A 14,737-nucleotide genomic window follows, 5' to 3' on the forward strand; every position below is an offset into this window, starting at 1 on the left:
CGCAACATGGATAACCAATATACTCTCCTTCCCCTCAAGAGTTCAAAATATAGTTTTGTGTGTGTGTTTTTTTAATACATTTCGTTACTGATTTCAGAGAGGAAGGGAAAAGGAGAAATAGAAACATCAATGATGCCCTAACCGGTTTGGCTCAGTGGATAGAGCGTCGGCCTGCGGACTCAAGGGTCCCAGGTTCGATTCCGGTCAAGGGCATGTACCTTGATTGCGGGCACATCCCCATTAGGGAGTGTGCAGGAGGCAGCTGGTCGATGTTTCTCTCATCAATGTTTCTAACTCTCTATCCCTCTCCCTTCCTCTCTGTAAGAAATCAATAAAATATAGTTTTTTAAAAAAAGAAATATCAATGATGAAAAGGAATCATCGACCGACTGCCTACTGCACACCCCCACTGGGGATCAAGCCCGCAACCCAGGCATGTGCCCTGGGCCAGAATCGAACCTGGGACCCTTCAATCCGCAGGCTGATGCTCTATCCACTGAGCCAAGCCGGCCAGGGCAAAATACAGTTGTTGTTTTTTAAAAAGACACATACATATAAGCTAAAAATGAAAGACATTAAGTGCCAAATTAGAATTCCAGGCAACATAAACATAAGCTCAGAACAGAAAAATATTTCCTATGGGCTAGAGAGTTGAGAAAAGGTTTCATGAAGGAGCTAGAACTTGAACTGAATCTTCAAGGAGAGGCAAGCTTCTGCTAAGTGGATGGGAATACTCCAGGAAGAAACAAGTATGACAAAGTGATAGCTTGAAAGAAGAGAGCTCTTGGGAAAAGTTGGGAGATGAAGTGGTGAATTTAGACATAGGTCAAAAGAAAAAGGGCTCTGAATATCAGACTAAGTTTAGCTTTTATCTTGTAGGCAATAGACAGGCACTGAAAGTTTCTGAAAAGGGAAATAATATAATTAAAGCAGTAATTATGAGAACTTTCTAAAAGGCACTCCTCTCCCTCGGAGAGCTCTCTCTTTGCAGACCCATTAATAAATGCACCTTTACTGGCCTATAATATACATCTCAATTTCACTTTGATGGAAGGATATGAATCACAATAGAATAAAATGTGTCTACAAAAATCAATTAAAATAGAGAGTTAATTCTAGAATAATTTTAAAACTCTATATCTATTTGCCAGGACATTTTATTTATAATTTTACTATTTAAATTTATATTTTATAATCAATAATCTTCACATTCAAAAACTCTGTGTGACTCCAGGCAAATTCGTGTTTGCTGAACATACACTAAGTTAAAATAAAGAGTTATTGTAAAACTCTGGAGCAAAATCTAGAAATACTCTCGTGTATGTTGTTCCTTGGTTTTCGTCTTACATGATGTCAGATGTTTAAAAGTCTAAGCATAACACCTTGACCTCTTTGGAGTAGAAATACTACAAAAAAATCAATGAAAAGCAGAATATAAAATTATACCAAAGTACCAACAATGTATTTAGTTAGGCTCATGTTCTTCCCTAATTCTGATTGTAAAATTAATGTAAGTCCTCATTTTACATTCTCATCATTAAAAGGTCAGACAAAATACATGTCTCCAAAGTAGTTTTTGGAAACACAGGCAGGGTGGGATCTGCTTTCTCAGTAAATACTTACTGTGTGAGAACCGCTGAGTGATCGGGGTTCCAGGATAAGGGTAAGTCCGACTCTCCCACTGAATGTTTCCTTCCTGAACAGCCTTTATGAAACCATGATAACACTGGTGAGCTACACCTAAAGACAAAAGTAACAAAGGCCTCAGCCTAGACACTTCACTTGTAAATCAAATTATTAAAACCATTTAAGTGTTTTATAATTTTATAAAACATAAGTCTCTTTGAAAAACTCCAAATTTCTTTGATTTTCCATTCAAAGAAAGAAAACAGAGACCTGGCCTGGTAGCTTAGTTCATTAGAGCATCGTCCCGATATGCCAAGGTTTCAGGTTCAATCTCCGGTTAGGGCACATACAAGAATCAACCAATAAATACATAAATAAGTGGAACAACAAATCAATGTTTCTCTCTCTCTCTCAAAATCAATAAATAATTTTATTTTTTTAAAAAAGAAAATAAAATCATAGAGTTTTAAAACTGGAAGATCCAATCCTTTCATTTACCAAGTTCAGGAAGGTTAAATGACTTGCTCAAAGTTACAAAATTAGCTCACTCTGTAACTCTGCTCCCCTTTATGTTATATCATGATGCAACACATCAAAATAACTGGTGTTATTTACTACAAAGTAAAGGGACTGGCAGACAATTCAGCTTAGTGATAAAGAGTATGGTAAAACAGTACCTGGAATATAATAGGTGTTCAGTAAATATCTATCATTAGGCCATGGCAACTAAGCATTCTCCATCTTAAACAAGGAGATAATAATTAGTTTATAATGGACTATTATTATTTATAACTGAATTATTTATAATTAAGAAAGTCTGTTTTAAAAAGTCAAAGTGTGCCCAGCTTGTATGGTTCAATGGTTGAGCACTGACCTATGAACCAGGTCATGGTTTGATTCCTGGTCAGGGCACATACCGAGATTGTGGGTTCAATCCCTGGTGGTGGGGAGGGGTGTACAGGAGGCAATCTACTGAGAAGCAACTGATTGATATTCCCCTGTCACACTGATGTTTCTTTCTCCCCCCCATTCCCCTCTCTCTAGAATCAATGAAGAAAAACAAACAAATATATCCTCAGGTGAGAAAATCCTATATAATAAAAGCCTAGGTGGCGTCACGTATGATGTCATCACAAGATGGCCGCCACAAGATGGCTGGCAGGGGAGGGCAATTGGGTGCAACCAGGCCAGCAGCGGAGGGCAGCTGGGGGAAACCAGGCTTGCAGGAGAGGGCAATTGGGGGCGACCAGGCCGGCAGGGGAGGGCAGTTGGGGGCAAGATCAGGCCGGCAGGGGAGGGCAGATGAGGGCGACCAGGCCAGCAGGGGAGGGCAGTTAGGGGTGACCAGGCCAGCAGGGGAGGGCAGTTGGGGGAGATTGGGCCGGCAGGGGAGGGCAGTTGGGAGTGATCAAGCCGGCAGGGAAGCAGTTAGGCATCAATCAGGTTGGCAGGGGAGCGGTTAGGGGGCGATCAGGCTGGCAGGCAGAAGTGGTTAGGGGCAATCAGGCAGGCGAGCGGTTAGGAGCCAGCAGTCCCAGACTGTGAGAGAGATGTCCAACTGTCCAACCCGGCAGTCAGACATCCCCCAAGGGGTCCCAGATTGGAGACGGTGCAGGCCGGGCTGAGGGACACCCCCCCCCCCCCACGAATTTCGTGCACCGGGCCTCTAGTAAATAAGTAAATGCCCGATAATATGTTCATACATGTGATTAGATCAGAGCCCCTCATCCATGATCCTTCCACCTCTATTTAAGAGGTGAAACCATCTCTTTCCACAGGGTAGGGAGCCAATCTCTCCTGAAGAGTCCACTAACTCTTCTGACAGAAGCAGGTTGTGCATACTAGTATTACTTGTTATAAGCAGCTTCAACAAAGCTGGTCCTTAGACCTCCAGGATAGAGTTGGATAAGTGACAAGATCCACATTCCCCATGAGAACCACTCTGATGCAAGGAAAAGCTTTTAAGGCTGATTCTTACATACAGGTTTTTCTCTTTCATATTTCTGGCTGCCTTGCTCCACCAGAAAAGAAGCAATTGATAGAACCCTTTAATCAAAGATCATTCAACTGGCTTGGTCATCTTTAGTTTTTAAAAAAGGGGTGGGGGCTTTCCACCTAAAATGGAATGAAGCCAAATAACTGCTATCGATTAATTAAAAATAAAATACAGCCAGTAATTTCAACATTTAGCTAAAGTTGAAATCTTGATTAGAAAATAGAGAGGAAAAAGGGAGAAACTCATTTTTAAAAGTAAAAGATATCCATAAGGCCTGTGTTGTTTAGAGATAAAATCAAGGGGTAAATGCTTTCACAAATCCCTATTTGCCACAACTAGCCACTTTGAGAGATAATATGGTATCATCATGGACTTTAAAGACAGACTGCCTGTGAATCTTTGATCCTCCGTTTAGTATCTGTGTGACTGTGGTTAAGTTACTTACCTGTGCCTCACCCAGTTTCTCCCTCTATTATAGCTTGCTGAGAGGATTGTAAGCAGTTACAATACAGTTACAATAGTGCCTGACAATGGTAAGAGCTATATTAATGTTAGCTATTACTGTTATCCCATATCCATCCCTACTTTGCCTGTTCAAGAACAATACAACTTACCAGATCAACTCTAAGAATATGCAGAAGAAAAACTGCAAATTGATTAAATACTATAGTATTCAAGCTGTTCATAAAACTATTCAGGATAAAAAGAAAAGGGAAATGTACAATATTAACTAACACTAAATTTCAGAACCATAGTAAATTTAAGAAAAAAAAGAGAAAAAAGCCCTGGCCAGGTGGCTCAGTTAGTTGGAGCGTCATCCAGTACACCAAAAGGTTGAGGGTTCGATTCCCAGTCAGGGCACATACCTAGGTTGCAGGGTTGATCCCCAGTTGGGATGCGGGGGGGGGGGGGGGGGGCAATTGATGTTACGCCCTCACATCTTTTTTCTCTCTCTCCCCCCCTTTCTCTCTCTCTCCAATCAGTTAAAAAAAAAAAAAGAAGAAGAAAATTAAGGAGAAAATAAAATTTAGAGTTTAAAAATAATTCATTCAAACGCATTTTAAATAAATAATCAACCTTTCCACATCCCACTGTCCCCCAGTACCTTTGATAAGTCGATACCATTGTTTGCAGACAAGGGCTGCAGTTTTGTGTTCTTGGTATGGTGAAAGAAAGGATAGGATGTATTCCAAAACCTCTTCAGGCAGCTCAGACATGGACCTATTATGTCTAGTCTCCTCAACCTCCAATATTGGTTGGGGCTCCTCATCTTGCTCCATTGTCCCTTCTAGCACAGTTTCTTCTTGGTCCACCGCCATGAAACTGTCATCTTCACTGTCCGAGGAACTGGCCATGACATTCCACTCGACAGCTATCGTGGGAAAGAAACAAACATCAGTATACACTGCTAGCAGCTCTGAAATAACGTAGGCAAGTGCACCCAAGTTGTTCAGGATTTGTTTGAGACCCTCACAATGAAATGTGTTCTCTAGCACTTTTATATACTAGTTGTGAGCCACCTTAATTTGAGAGGCACAGCTCAAGCACCAAGCCCATCCCAAATAACTAACAATCCCTTAAGGCTTCTGGTTGTATTTTTTTCTCTCCACTGAAAACTATGATAGGTACAACTATACTAGTAAAGCCAGAAAACAGGTTCTCTAACAATTCCCCTGACTCAAGGATCTGACTGGAAGATAGCAAAGGGAATAACAATTAGCCTCCCTTAGCCAGTAACATAATTTAAGACCTCACTCTCAGAAGGAAAAACTAACTGTGGTGCTACAAAGAGTAATAAGAATATTCTGAGGCCCTAGCCGGTTTGGCTCAGTGAATAGAGCCTCTGCTTGCGGACTGAAGGGTCCCGGGTTTGATTTCGGCCAAGGGCACATACCCAGGTTGCAGGCTCAATCCCCAGTAGGGAGCATGCAGGAGGCAGCCAATCAATGATTCTCATCATTGATGTTTCTATCTCTCCCTTTTCCTTCCTCTGAAATCAATAAAAATATTTTTTTTTAAAAGAATATTCTGTCCTAGCTGGTTTGGCTCAGTGGATAGAGCATTGGCCTGTGGACTGAAGGGTCGCAGGTTTGATTCCAATCAGGGGCATATGCCTGGGTTGCAGGCTTGATCCCCAGTAGGGGGCATGCAGGAAGCAGTCGATCAATGAGTCTCCCTCATCATTGATGTTGCTGTCTCTCTCTCCCTCTCCCTTCCTCTCTGAAGTCAATAAAAATATATTTAAAAAAGAGAATATTGTGAGGATGTGATTTTAGATATAATAGTTTCTAGCTTTTACACAAGACAATTCACTTAAGAGGATAATAAATAGTACAAGAATAGGTCTAACTAGCTAAAATACCAAATACACAGCAATATTTATACTAGAAAACATCATAACAGATCCAGGAAGTAAAAAACTGGAAATAATACAAATGCCCCTCAACAATAGAACACATAAATGTGGCACATTCACAATGGAATGCTCAATGGCTCAATGGATAAAGCATCAACCTGAAAACTGAAGGGTTCCGGGTTTGATTCCGGTCAAGGGCACATACAACAAGGAGCCACAGGTAAACACACAGGTAAGTCTCAACATAATATTGAGCAAGAAAAATTAGAAGAGTACATACTACATGACCATGCTTATGTCAAATTCAAAATTAGGCAAAATTAAGCTGTTGCAAGTGAGGGTAGTGGGTTACTTTTGGTAACTATTGGGCAGCTCCTGGGGGTGCTGGTAAAGTTGTTTCCTGATTGGGTAATGGTTACACAGATGGGTTCAGTTTGTGAAAAATTCACCAAGCTGGATACGTAATGCACTTCTCTAAAGTTTACTAAAACACGCCATGATCAAGTTACCTCTAGTAGAGGTAATTAATTTTAAAAATTATTATGGGTGATTTTAAATTTTCTTCTTTGTGCTATCATCTGTATTCCCTAAATTTTCTACAAAGAGAACATGTTAAAAACGAAAGGCGCGCCGCCTGCCTCTTCAGGCGGTGCGGGAGGAGGAGTCCGGCCACTGGGCTCTGGAACCCCTCCGCGCCCGCAGTAGGGCCTGGCCTCCCCGGTCCGAGTGTCCGGACCGGCTGTGCGGCTGGCAGGGGGGGGTGGGGGGGCCGAGGGGTGGGGCCAGGCGGTGACCAACCACGGGGGAGGTCGTGGGAGCGGAAGGCCTCACTGCCTGGCTCTTTCCTCCCTTCCCCCGTGGTCAGCTCCCCACTTGCCCGCACTGGGGCCGGGGGTCCATGCGGCCCGCGGGGCCCGGTCAGGGGGGCCGGGGCCTGCGTGGGCCGGCCACTGGGCCCCAATGAGGCACGGCCTGGCCGTGCTGCTGGCGGCCTCGGGCATCGACTCCCTGGCCCACAGTGGGAGCCCAGCGCGGGCTGCCACCCGCCCGCTGCCCCCCGGACCGGGCCCATGCGGGCCACGTGGACCCCCGGCCCCAGTGCGGCAGCAGCGGCAGCGGAGTGGGGCGCGTGCCCTAGCCCGGGGAGGCCACCATGCTGCAGTGCACCAGCCCTGTGGGCCAGGCCTGCTCCGAGCGGATGCTGCTCTTCCGGATCTGGGCCGCTCCGCCGGCCGCACCCTGTGTGCTGGGCCTGTGCCGCCCAGACACGCCGCTGCGGGAGTCCCGGTCCGCCTGCAGGCCGGCTGCAGGTGCTGTGCGGGAGGACCATCCTGCCTTGCGGTGTGTTCGAGCGGCAGCAGCGGGAGCCGGGAGAGGACTGCGCCCTCCATCTTGCCTTGGGTCCTCCATTTTGGGACAGAGCCATGTGCTTCTTCCCGGAAGAAGCCGCTGCTAGCCACACCCAGGATTTCTCTGGACTAACCAATAATAATCAAGGGAAGTGCACGCGATCACTATGACCACATCCTGTACCGACTGGCACCTGGCCAATCGGCGGGGCCCACAGTCCCCTCTCCTGCCCTCACTCCACCCCCCTATGAAACCCCCAGTCCCATCAGGCCTCCCTCTCTCGGCCACTGGACTTTCCGTTGTGTCGGTGGGTCTGGTGAACGGGGAGCGCAAGCCGGCTTGCATTAAAAGGACTCTTTGCATTTGCATCGGACTGACTGGCTCCCTGGGGGTCTTGGGAACCTTGAAATCTGGGCACAACAAAAAACATACAGGGCTTGGCCAGTGTGTCCCAGTGGTTGAGCGTAGAGCTATGAACCAGGAGGTCAGGGTTCAACTCCCAGTCAGGGCACATGCCAGGGTTGTGGGCTTGATCCTCAGTAGAAAGCATGCAGGAAGCAGCCAATCAATTATTTTCTCTCATCATTGATGTCTCTCTCTCCCCCTCTCTCTTCCTCTCTGAAATCAATAAAAATATATTTTTTAAAAAACATACACACCGCCCTAGCCCATTTGGCTCAATGGATAAAACCATCAGCCTGAAAACTGAAGGGTTCCGGGTTTGATTCCCATCAAGGGCACATGCCCAGGTTGCAATCACCAGTAGGGGGCGTGCAGGAAACAGCCAATCAGTGATTCTCTCTCATGACTGATATTTCTCTCTCTCTCTCCCCTCTCCCTTCCTCTCTGAAAAAAATATATTTTAAAAAAACCTGGAAGAATGAGCACATTCAAGAAAATGAAAACATAAAACTAATGAAATTGCTTCCAAGACAATTTATCTACCAAATTAGCTCAAGATACTGCAATGTGTCTTAGAAAGTGGTGCTAGAATCTTGATGATGATGAACAATTGGCTAACTGGAAGTAGTGGAGCAGTCTAAATCCTCCCAGTTGGGGAAAGAGGGGGTAGTGGTGAAGAAAGGATACCAGCAATTCCCTCCATTCCCCCAAAGTTAAGAAGTACTGTCATAGATAAACTGTAAGTTGTATTAGATCAGCGGTTCTCAACCTATGGGTCGCAACCCCTTTGGGGGTCGAACGACCCTTTCACAGGGGTCGCCTAAGACCATCAGTAAACACATATATAATTACATATTGTGTTTGTGATTAATCATTATGCTTTAATTATGTTCAATTTGTAACAATGAAATTGGGGGTCACCACAACATGAGGAACTGTAATAAAGGGTCACGGCATTAGGAAGGTTGAGAACCACTGTATTAGATAAAGAATCCTAGGTAGTTAGCCCCATCTGCCCCACTATGGGTGAGCTGTTTTTCCCACACTTAACTGCTAGAGGGAAGGCCTTTCCATTTCCAGCCCTAACTTCTATCCAAAAAAAATATAATCATGTTGCCGAAACCGGTTTGGCTCAGTGGACAGAGCGTCGGCCTGCGGACTGAAAGGTCCCAGGTTCGATTCCGGTCAAGGGCATGTACCTGGGTTGCGGGCACATCCCCGGTGGGGGATGTGCAGGAGGCGGCTGGTCGATGTTTCTCTCTCTCATCGATGTTTCTGACTATCTCTCTCCCTTCCTCTCTGTAAAAAATCAATAAAATATATTTAAAAAAATATATATATAATCATGTAAAATATAAAACAAAAATTTGAATTTTTTCCTGGCCAAAAAAAAAAAGCTGCCCTTTTCTACTGGAAAAAAAAAATTACTTCCTATATTCCCTCTTATTCTTTCCCCTCAAGTTATTTTTTATCTCCCATTGGCTATCTTCCCAAATTTATTGATTTTTCTCATATTTTTAACATCTACTCAGCCCTGAAATTCACCAAAGAATCCAGAAAAACCAATTCCTTGAGTTTGGCTGTATTTTTCACATTTCAGTTAATCACAGAACCTCAAATACAGATGTTTCTTATACAACTTTTTTTTTTTTTAATTCTCACCGGAGCATATTTTTCCATTGATTTTTAGAGAGTAGAAAGGGGGAGGGAAAGACAGAGAAATATCAATGTGAGAGAAACATATCAATTGGTTGCCTTGTGTATGTGCCCTGACCACGTCTGGGGAGGAGCCTGCAACCTAGGTACATGCTCTTGACTGGAATCGAACCCGGGACCCTTAGGTCCGTAGGCCAACACTCTAGCCCAGCCGTGGGCAAACTATGGCCCGTGGGCTGGATCCGGCCCGTTTGAAATGAATAAAACTAAAAAAAAAAAGACCGTACCCTTTTATGTAATGATGTTTACTTTGAATTTATATTAGTTCACACAAACACTCCATCCATGCTTTTGTTCCGGCCCTCCGGTTCAGTTTAAGAACCCATTGTGGCTCTCGAGTCAAAAAGTTTGCCCACCCCTGCTCTAGCCACTGAGCCAAACTGGTTAGGGCTCCTATACAATATTTTGACAGATTGTGAGCCTAGGGTCTGCTTCAGAACAAACTGAATCATAAAAACTGCAAAAGGATATTTTCATTACTATTTTTACCCCCAAAACAAAATAAATCTGTTTGGCTCCATAAAACAATTTACTTCTTTTCCAAATCTCAAATTAGCAAATCCAAAGAAAGGGCTCACACTTTTGTTAAATCATTTTAAGCAATTGTCACCATTCAACCATTTCACTGCCTACACAAGCATCAAACCCTATGCCCCTGAGAGCATGCCTGCTATCTTGGCCCTGAACACAGATGCCAAAGACACAGGGATGGGCTCAGATGCAATGCCTCTGTAATTACATGCGCAGCATCAATTTGCACAGCCCTTCATTTTCACTTTCTTGATTAGGTAATGAAATCATCACTTATATTCCCAGAGGACATAGAGGCATTCCGAAACAGTTTTTCATTTTTTCATGCCAAAAGAAGCCCTACAAAACATTTCACATGTAAGTGTATTTATTTAATGAATGTGATTTTCATGAAAAGCCTTTAAAAGAAATTTTCTCACCCTTCACATTTGTGTTAGGCCTTCTCCGTTTCACCAAAGTGAGAAACCACAATTTGAAGTCAACTTACTGGACTACTGAGGGCAGAGACCATTTGCCTAGGCACCTGTCTTTCTAGCACTAGACATTGAAATGAGCCAAGGTTTATGGACATTTCTACTCACAAAACCCTTGTGCTGACTTCACATTATTTTATAATAGAAATGACATCATTAGTACATCCAGGAAATAGCAGATTCTACCCTTATATGTCACTGGATGTTGTCAAGATATTTTATTGGTCAGAATGAGTATACTTCTATGGTTCCTTGAATTTTGACCTTTTAAGGTGTACACTGGCTGGCCTGAGAGTCTGCTGCCAGACTTATGACCCATACCACACCCAATGCCCCCTTGCTAATTCAAGAAGAATGGTACTGAAGAAACCACTTATTAGGCCCAATAGTATTTTTTTCCTTTGAAAAAATTACTATACTACATCAACTACATTCAAACCAGTTTTGAAAATCCTTCTGAAGTACAAATTAAGGTTAAGATTCTGAGACCAGGAGATTTGGCTACTGTTTCTAGCTGCAATGTTATGTGACCCAGCTAAATAACACAGAGTAAGATAGGAAAACCTCTTTATCCCTAAGTAATGAAAGTTCCCTACCTACTTCATAAAGATTTTATAAGAATAGCAGATATCGCCCTAACCGGTGTGGCTCAGTGGATAGAGTGTCGGCCTGCGGACTGAAGGGTCCCGGGTTCGATTCCGGTCGGGGGCATGTCCCTGGGTTGCGGGCACATCCCCAGTAGGGGGTGTGCAGGAGGCAGCTGATCGATGTTTCTCTCTCATCGATGTTTCTAGCTCTCTATCCCTCTCCCTTCCTCTCTGTAAAAAAATCAATATAAAAAAAAAAAAAAAAAAAAAGAATAGCAGATATCGCCGAAACCGGTTTAGCTCAGTGGATAGAGCATCGGCCTGCGGACCGAAAGGTCCCAGGTTCGATTCCGGTCAAGGGCATGTATCTTGGTTGTGGGCACATCCCCAGTGGGAGATGTGCAGGAGGTGGCTAATCGATGTTTCTCTCTCATCGATGTTTCTAACTCTCTATCTCTCTCCCTTCCTCTCTGTAAAAAATCAATAAAATATATTAAAAAAAAAAAAAGAATAGCAGATATCAACAAACTACTCTGAACTCAGAAGAAGTACGTTGTAAAGAGTTAAAATAGATTCAAAGAAATTCAAGATGGGAATGAGAGTACTTTGTTTTTCACTTAAAAGTAATTGCTAGCCCCAACAGGTTTGGCTCAATAGATAGAGCGTCGGCCTGCGGACTCAAGGGTCCCAGGTTCGATTCCAGTCAAGGGCATGTACCTTGGCTGCGGGCACATCCCCAGTAGGGAGTATGCAGGAGGCAGCTGATCAATGTTTCTCTCTCATCGATGTTTCTAACTCTCTATCCCTCTCCCTTCCTCTCTGTAAAAAATCAATAAAATATATTTTTTAAATAAGTAATTGCTAGTCTTAGTATAATATTTGATTAATTGTGCTGTGCTTTCTGTACAACTGGACATTTGACGATCCTCTTGGAGTAAACACATCTTTCTGAAAATCAGAATACACTTTACTGACCTAAAGGGAAGCTGAAGATTTAAAATGCAATCAAACTTACAATCTCAAAGTTAAAAAATGCAATTAAGGGAACTTACTGACAGTAAAACAGAGCACTCAGACCCAACTAAGGAATGCATGGCTGGACTGAATGGGAAGCACCCAGTCATCCCTCAGCATGAGGACTTCTGCAGTTTCAGGGCATAGCAGCAACCTTGCACAGATACCATTAAAAACTCATGAAATTACTCACCTCAGCAGCACTGACGTGAGTTTAAAAGTATTAAATGTTACTCTTGAAAATATAAATAACTGTCGAGTGAGGATTTAAAGACCACAATATGATTCACTCTAAGATGATAATAAACCTTCGTATTAATATACTATTATTACCATCATTGTACTAAGTCAAATGAAAAAGTTATTAAAAAGTGGGAAATGGTGCCGTAGCCGGTTTGGCCCAGTGGATAGAGCATCGGCCTGCAGACTGAAAGGTTCCAGGTTCGATTCCGGTCAAGGGCATGTACCTTGGTTGCGGGCACATCCCCAGTAGGGGGTGTGCAGCAGGCAGCTGATTGATGTTTCTCTCTCATCAATGTTTCTAACTCTCTATCCCTCTCCCTTCCTCTCTGTAAAAAATCAATAAAATATTTTTTTAAAAAGTGGGAAATGGTAAAATATAAATTTCTACCTTACTGCAGGCATTCAACAAACATAAAAGGAATATCTGCTATATGTGAAAATACTGTGCTTAGATTCCCACGGAAATTACAAAAAGAAGATAAGCCACTATTTCCTCTCAAAGAGAGTAGCCCAGTTAGAGCCAAAGACAGATGTGTGATACCAAATGAGAAGCTTTAATAGTCCAGGAAAGAAAGCGATGGCTTCCAACTAGGGTGAGAAGGAAGTTAAACAGAGGCAAGCATTTGAGCTCTGAAGAATAGTAGGATTCAGAGAATGAAGTGGGAGAAGGTAAACGGATAAAAGATTTTAAAATTACTGTCCCTTGTACCGATATTCCTTGCCACTTACAGAATTACCTTTAGGACAAAAGGTAAAAACTATTTTTTACTCCATGCGTGATTTATCACACGCACATACTACTTAATATTTTATCTACATTAACAGAAGCTCATAATCTGAGACTTCTTAGATCACGACAGTCAATGTTTTGACAAAAAAAATCTAGAAATAGAATAATTTGGCATAACTATTGTTGCTATCAGAAAACTGTGAGCTATTTTGACAAGCAAATTCAGAGAGCTATTTCTATAAAGCGTTCCAAATTTAATAACAGATATCAGCTGTAGTGAGGGTTTTTTTGTTGTTCTTAATCCTCACCCAAGGATCTAAAAATCAATTTTTCCATTGATTTTCAGAGAGAATGGAAAGGAGAGGGAGAGACAGAGAGAAACATCAATGTGAGAGAGATACATCGATTGCTTGCCGCCCACATGCACCCTGACCAGAGCTGGGGATCGAGCCTGCAACTGAGATATGTGCCCTTGACCGGAATCGAACCCGGGATCCTTCAGTCCACAGGCTGACACTCTCTCCACTGAGCCAAACCAGCTAGGGCTGCAACACGTTTTTTCAATGATTAAATTCATCAATATGTTATACCAATGGTCAGCAAACTCATTAGTCAACAGAGCCAAATATCAACAGTACAACGATTGAAATTTCTTTTGAGAGCCTAATTTTTTAAACTTAAACTACATAGGTAGGTACATTGTTATTAACTTAATTAGGGTACTCCTAAGGCTTAGGAAGAGCCACACTCAAGGGGCCAACGAGCTGCACGTGGCTCGCGAGCCGCAGTTTGCTGACCACGGTGTTATACAATTAAATTTTCCCTTAATGAAATAAAAAAATAATTTTCATAAACTACGCAGCAGTATACTTTATCACTGTTTACAATGGCTGATATTAAATGAAACCACTTTATGACTATTACAGAGTAGTAGCAGAAATGGACCAATTCTCAGAGCCATTCTCTATATTCATATGTAGCAGCCAAAGAATAACTAAGCATAAATGGTCAAGGAAAACATAGCAGCCAAAGAATTGCTAAGCATAAATGGTCAAGGAAAATGTACTACTTTCGATCATCAATGGAGATATTCTAGGTTCTGCAAATTCTATATGGAGAACCATACATTTTAGGTTCAGGAAAATGTTTCATTTGGTGGAAAAAGTGTAATGTAACTGTAATATCCAAATTTACATTTTATGGAAGCTTGCATATTTAGATTTTAATATACAAAGTATAGAATAATTCTGATTCTAATAATTTTTTAAAGTATATTTTTATTGATTTCAGAGAGGAAGGGAGAGGGGGAGAGAGAGAAATATCAATGATGAGAGAATTACTGATCAGCTGCCTCCTGCATGCCCCCCACCAGGGACTGAGCCTACAACCAGAGCATGCGCCCTTGACCAGAACTGAACCTGGGACCCTTTAGTCCGCAGGCCGATGCTCTATCCACTGATATTCTCTCTCATCATTGATACTGCTGTCTCTCTCTCCCTCTCCCTTCCTCTCTGAAATCAATTTTTTTTTTAAAGAAAATAAGAAAAATGCAAAAGGGGCAAATAATTACACTGTAACAGTGTATTAACTCAAAACTGACTGCATCCGACAGCAGAAATGTTCAGAGCACAACTATCCCTTCCTCTATGCTCTCACAATACTAAGTATCAGCCTGCATACTAGCAATTACTATACACTAGTCCCCCCTTATTT

The 14,737-nt window shown here is 42.6% G+C and overlaps 1 protein-coding gene across 5 annotated transcripts in view; it reads right to left on the minus strand.

Moving 5' to 3' along the window:
- Positions 1-14,737, minus strand: part of FBXO42 (F-box protein 42) — an 88,342-nt gene that overhangs the window by 61,289 nt on the left and 12,316 nt on the right. For 3 of the 5 annotated variants that reach the window (XM_036348284.1, XM_036348282.1, XM_036348283.1), the window contains exons 2-3: positions 4,728-4,994; positions 1,624-1,740 (exon numbers count right to left, since the gene is read on the minus strand). In XM_036348284.1, coding sequence (XP_036204177.1) covers positions 1,624-1,740; positions 4,728-4,977 — 367 coding nt within the window. In that variant the 5' untranslated portion in view covers positions 4,978-4,994. Of the gene's footprint in view, positions 1-1,623; positions 1,741-2,303; positions 2,368-4,067; positions 4,086-4,727; positions 4,995-14,737 lie in introns of those variants that run through there. The other 2 variants (XM_036348285.1, XM_036348286.1) reach the window with 2 other exon arrangements.

Source organism: Myotis myotis, unplaced genomic scaffold, assembly GCF_014108235.1.
Source record: "Myotis myotis isolate mMyoMyo1 unplaced genomic scaffold, mMyoMyo1.p scaffold_m19_p_2, whole genome shotgun sequence".
NCBI classification, from domain to species: Eukaryota; Metazoa; Chordata; class Mammalia; order Chiroptera; family Vespertilionidae; genus Myotis; species Myotis myotis.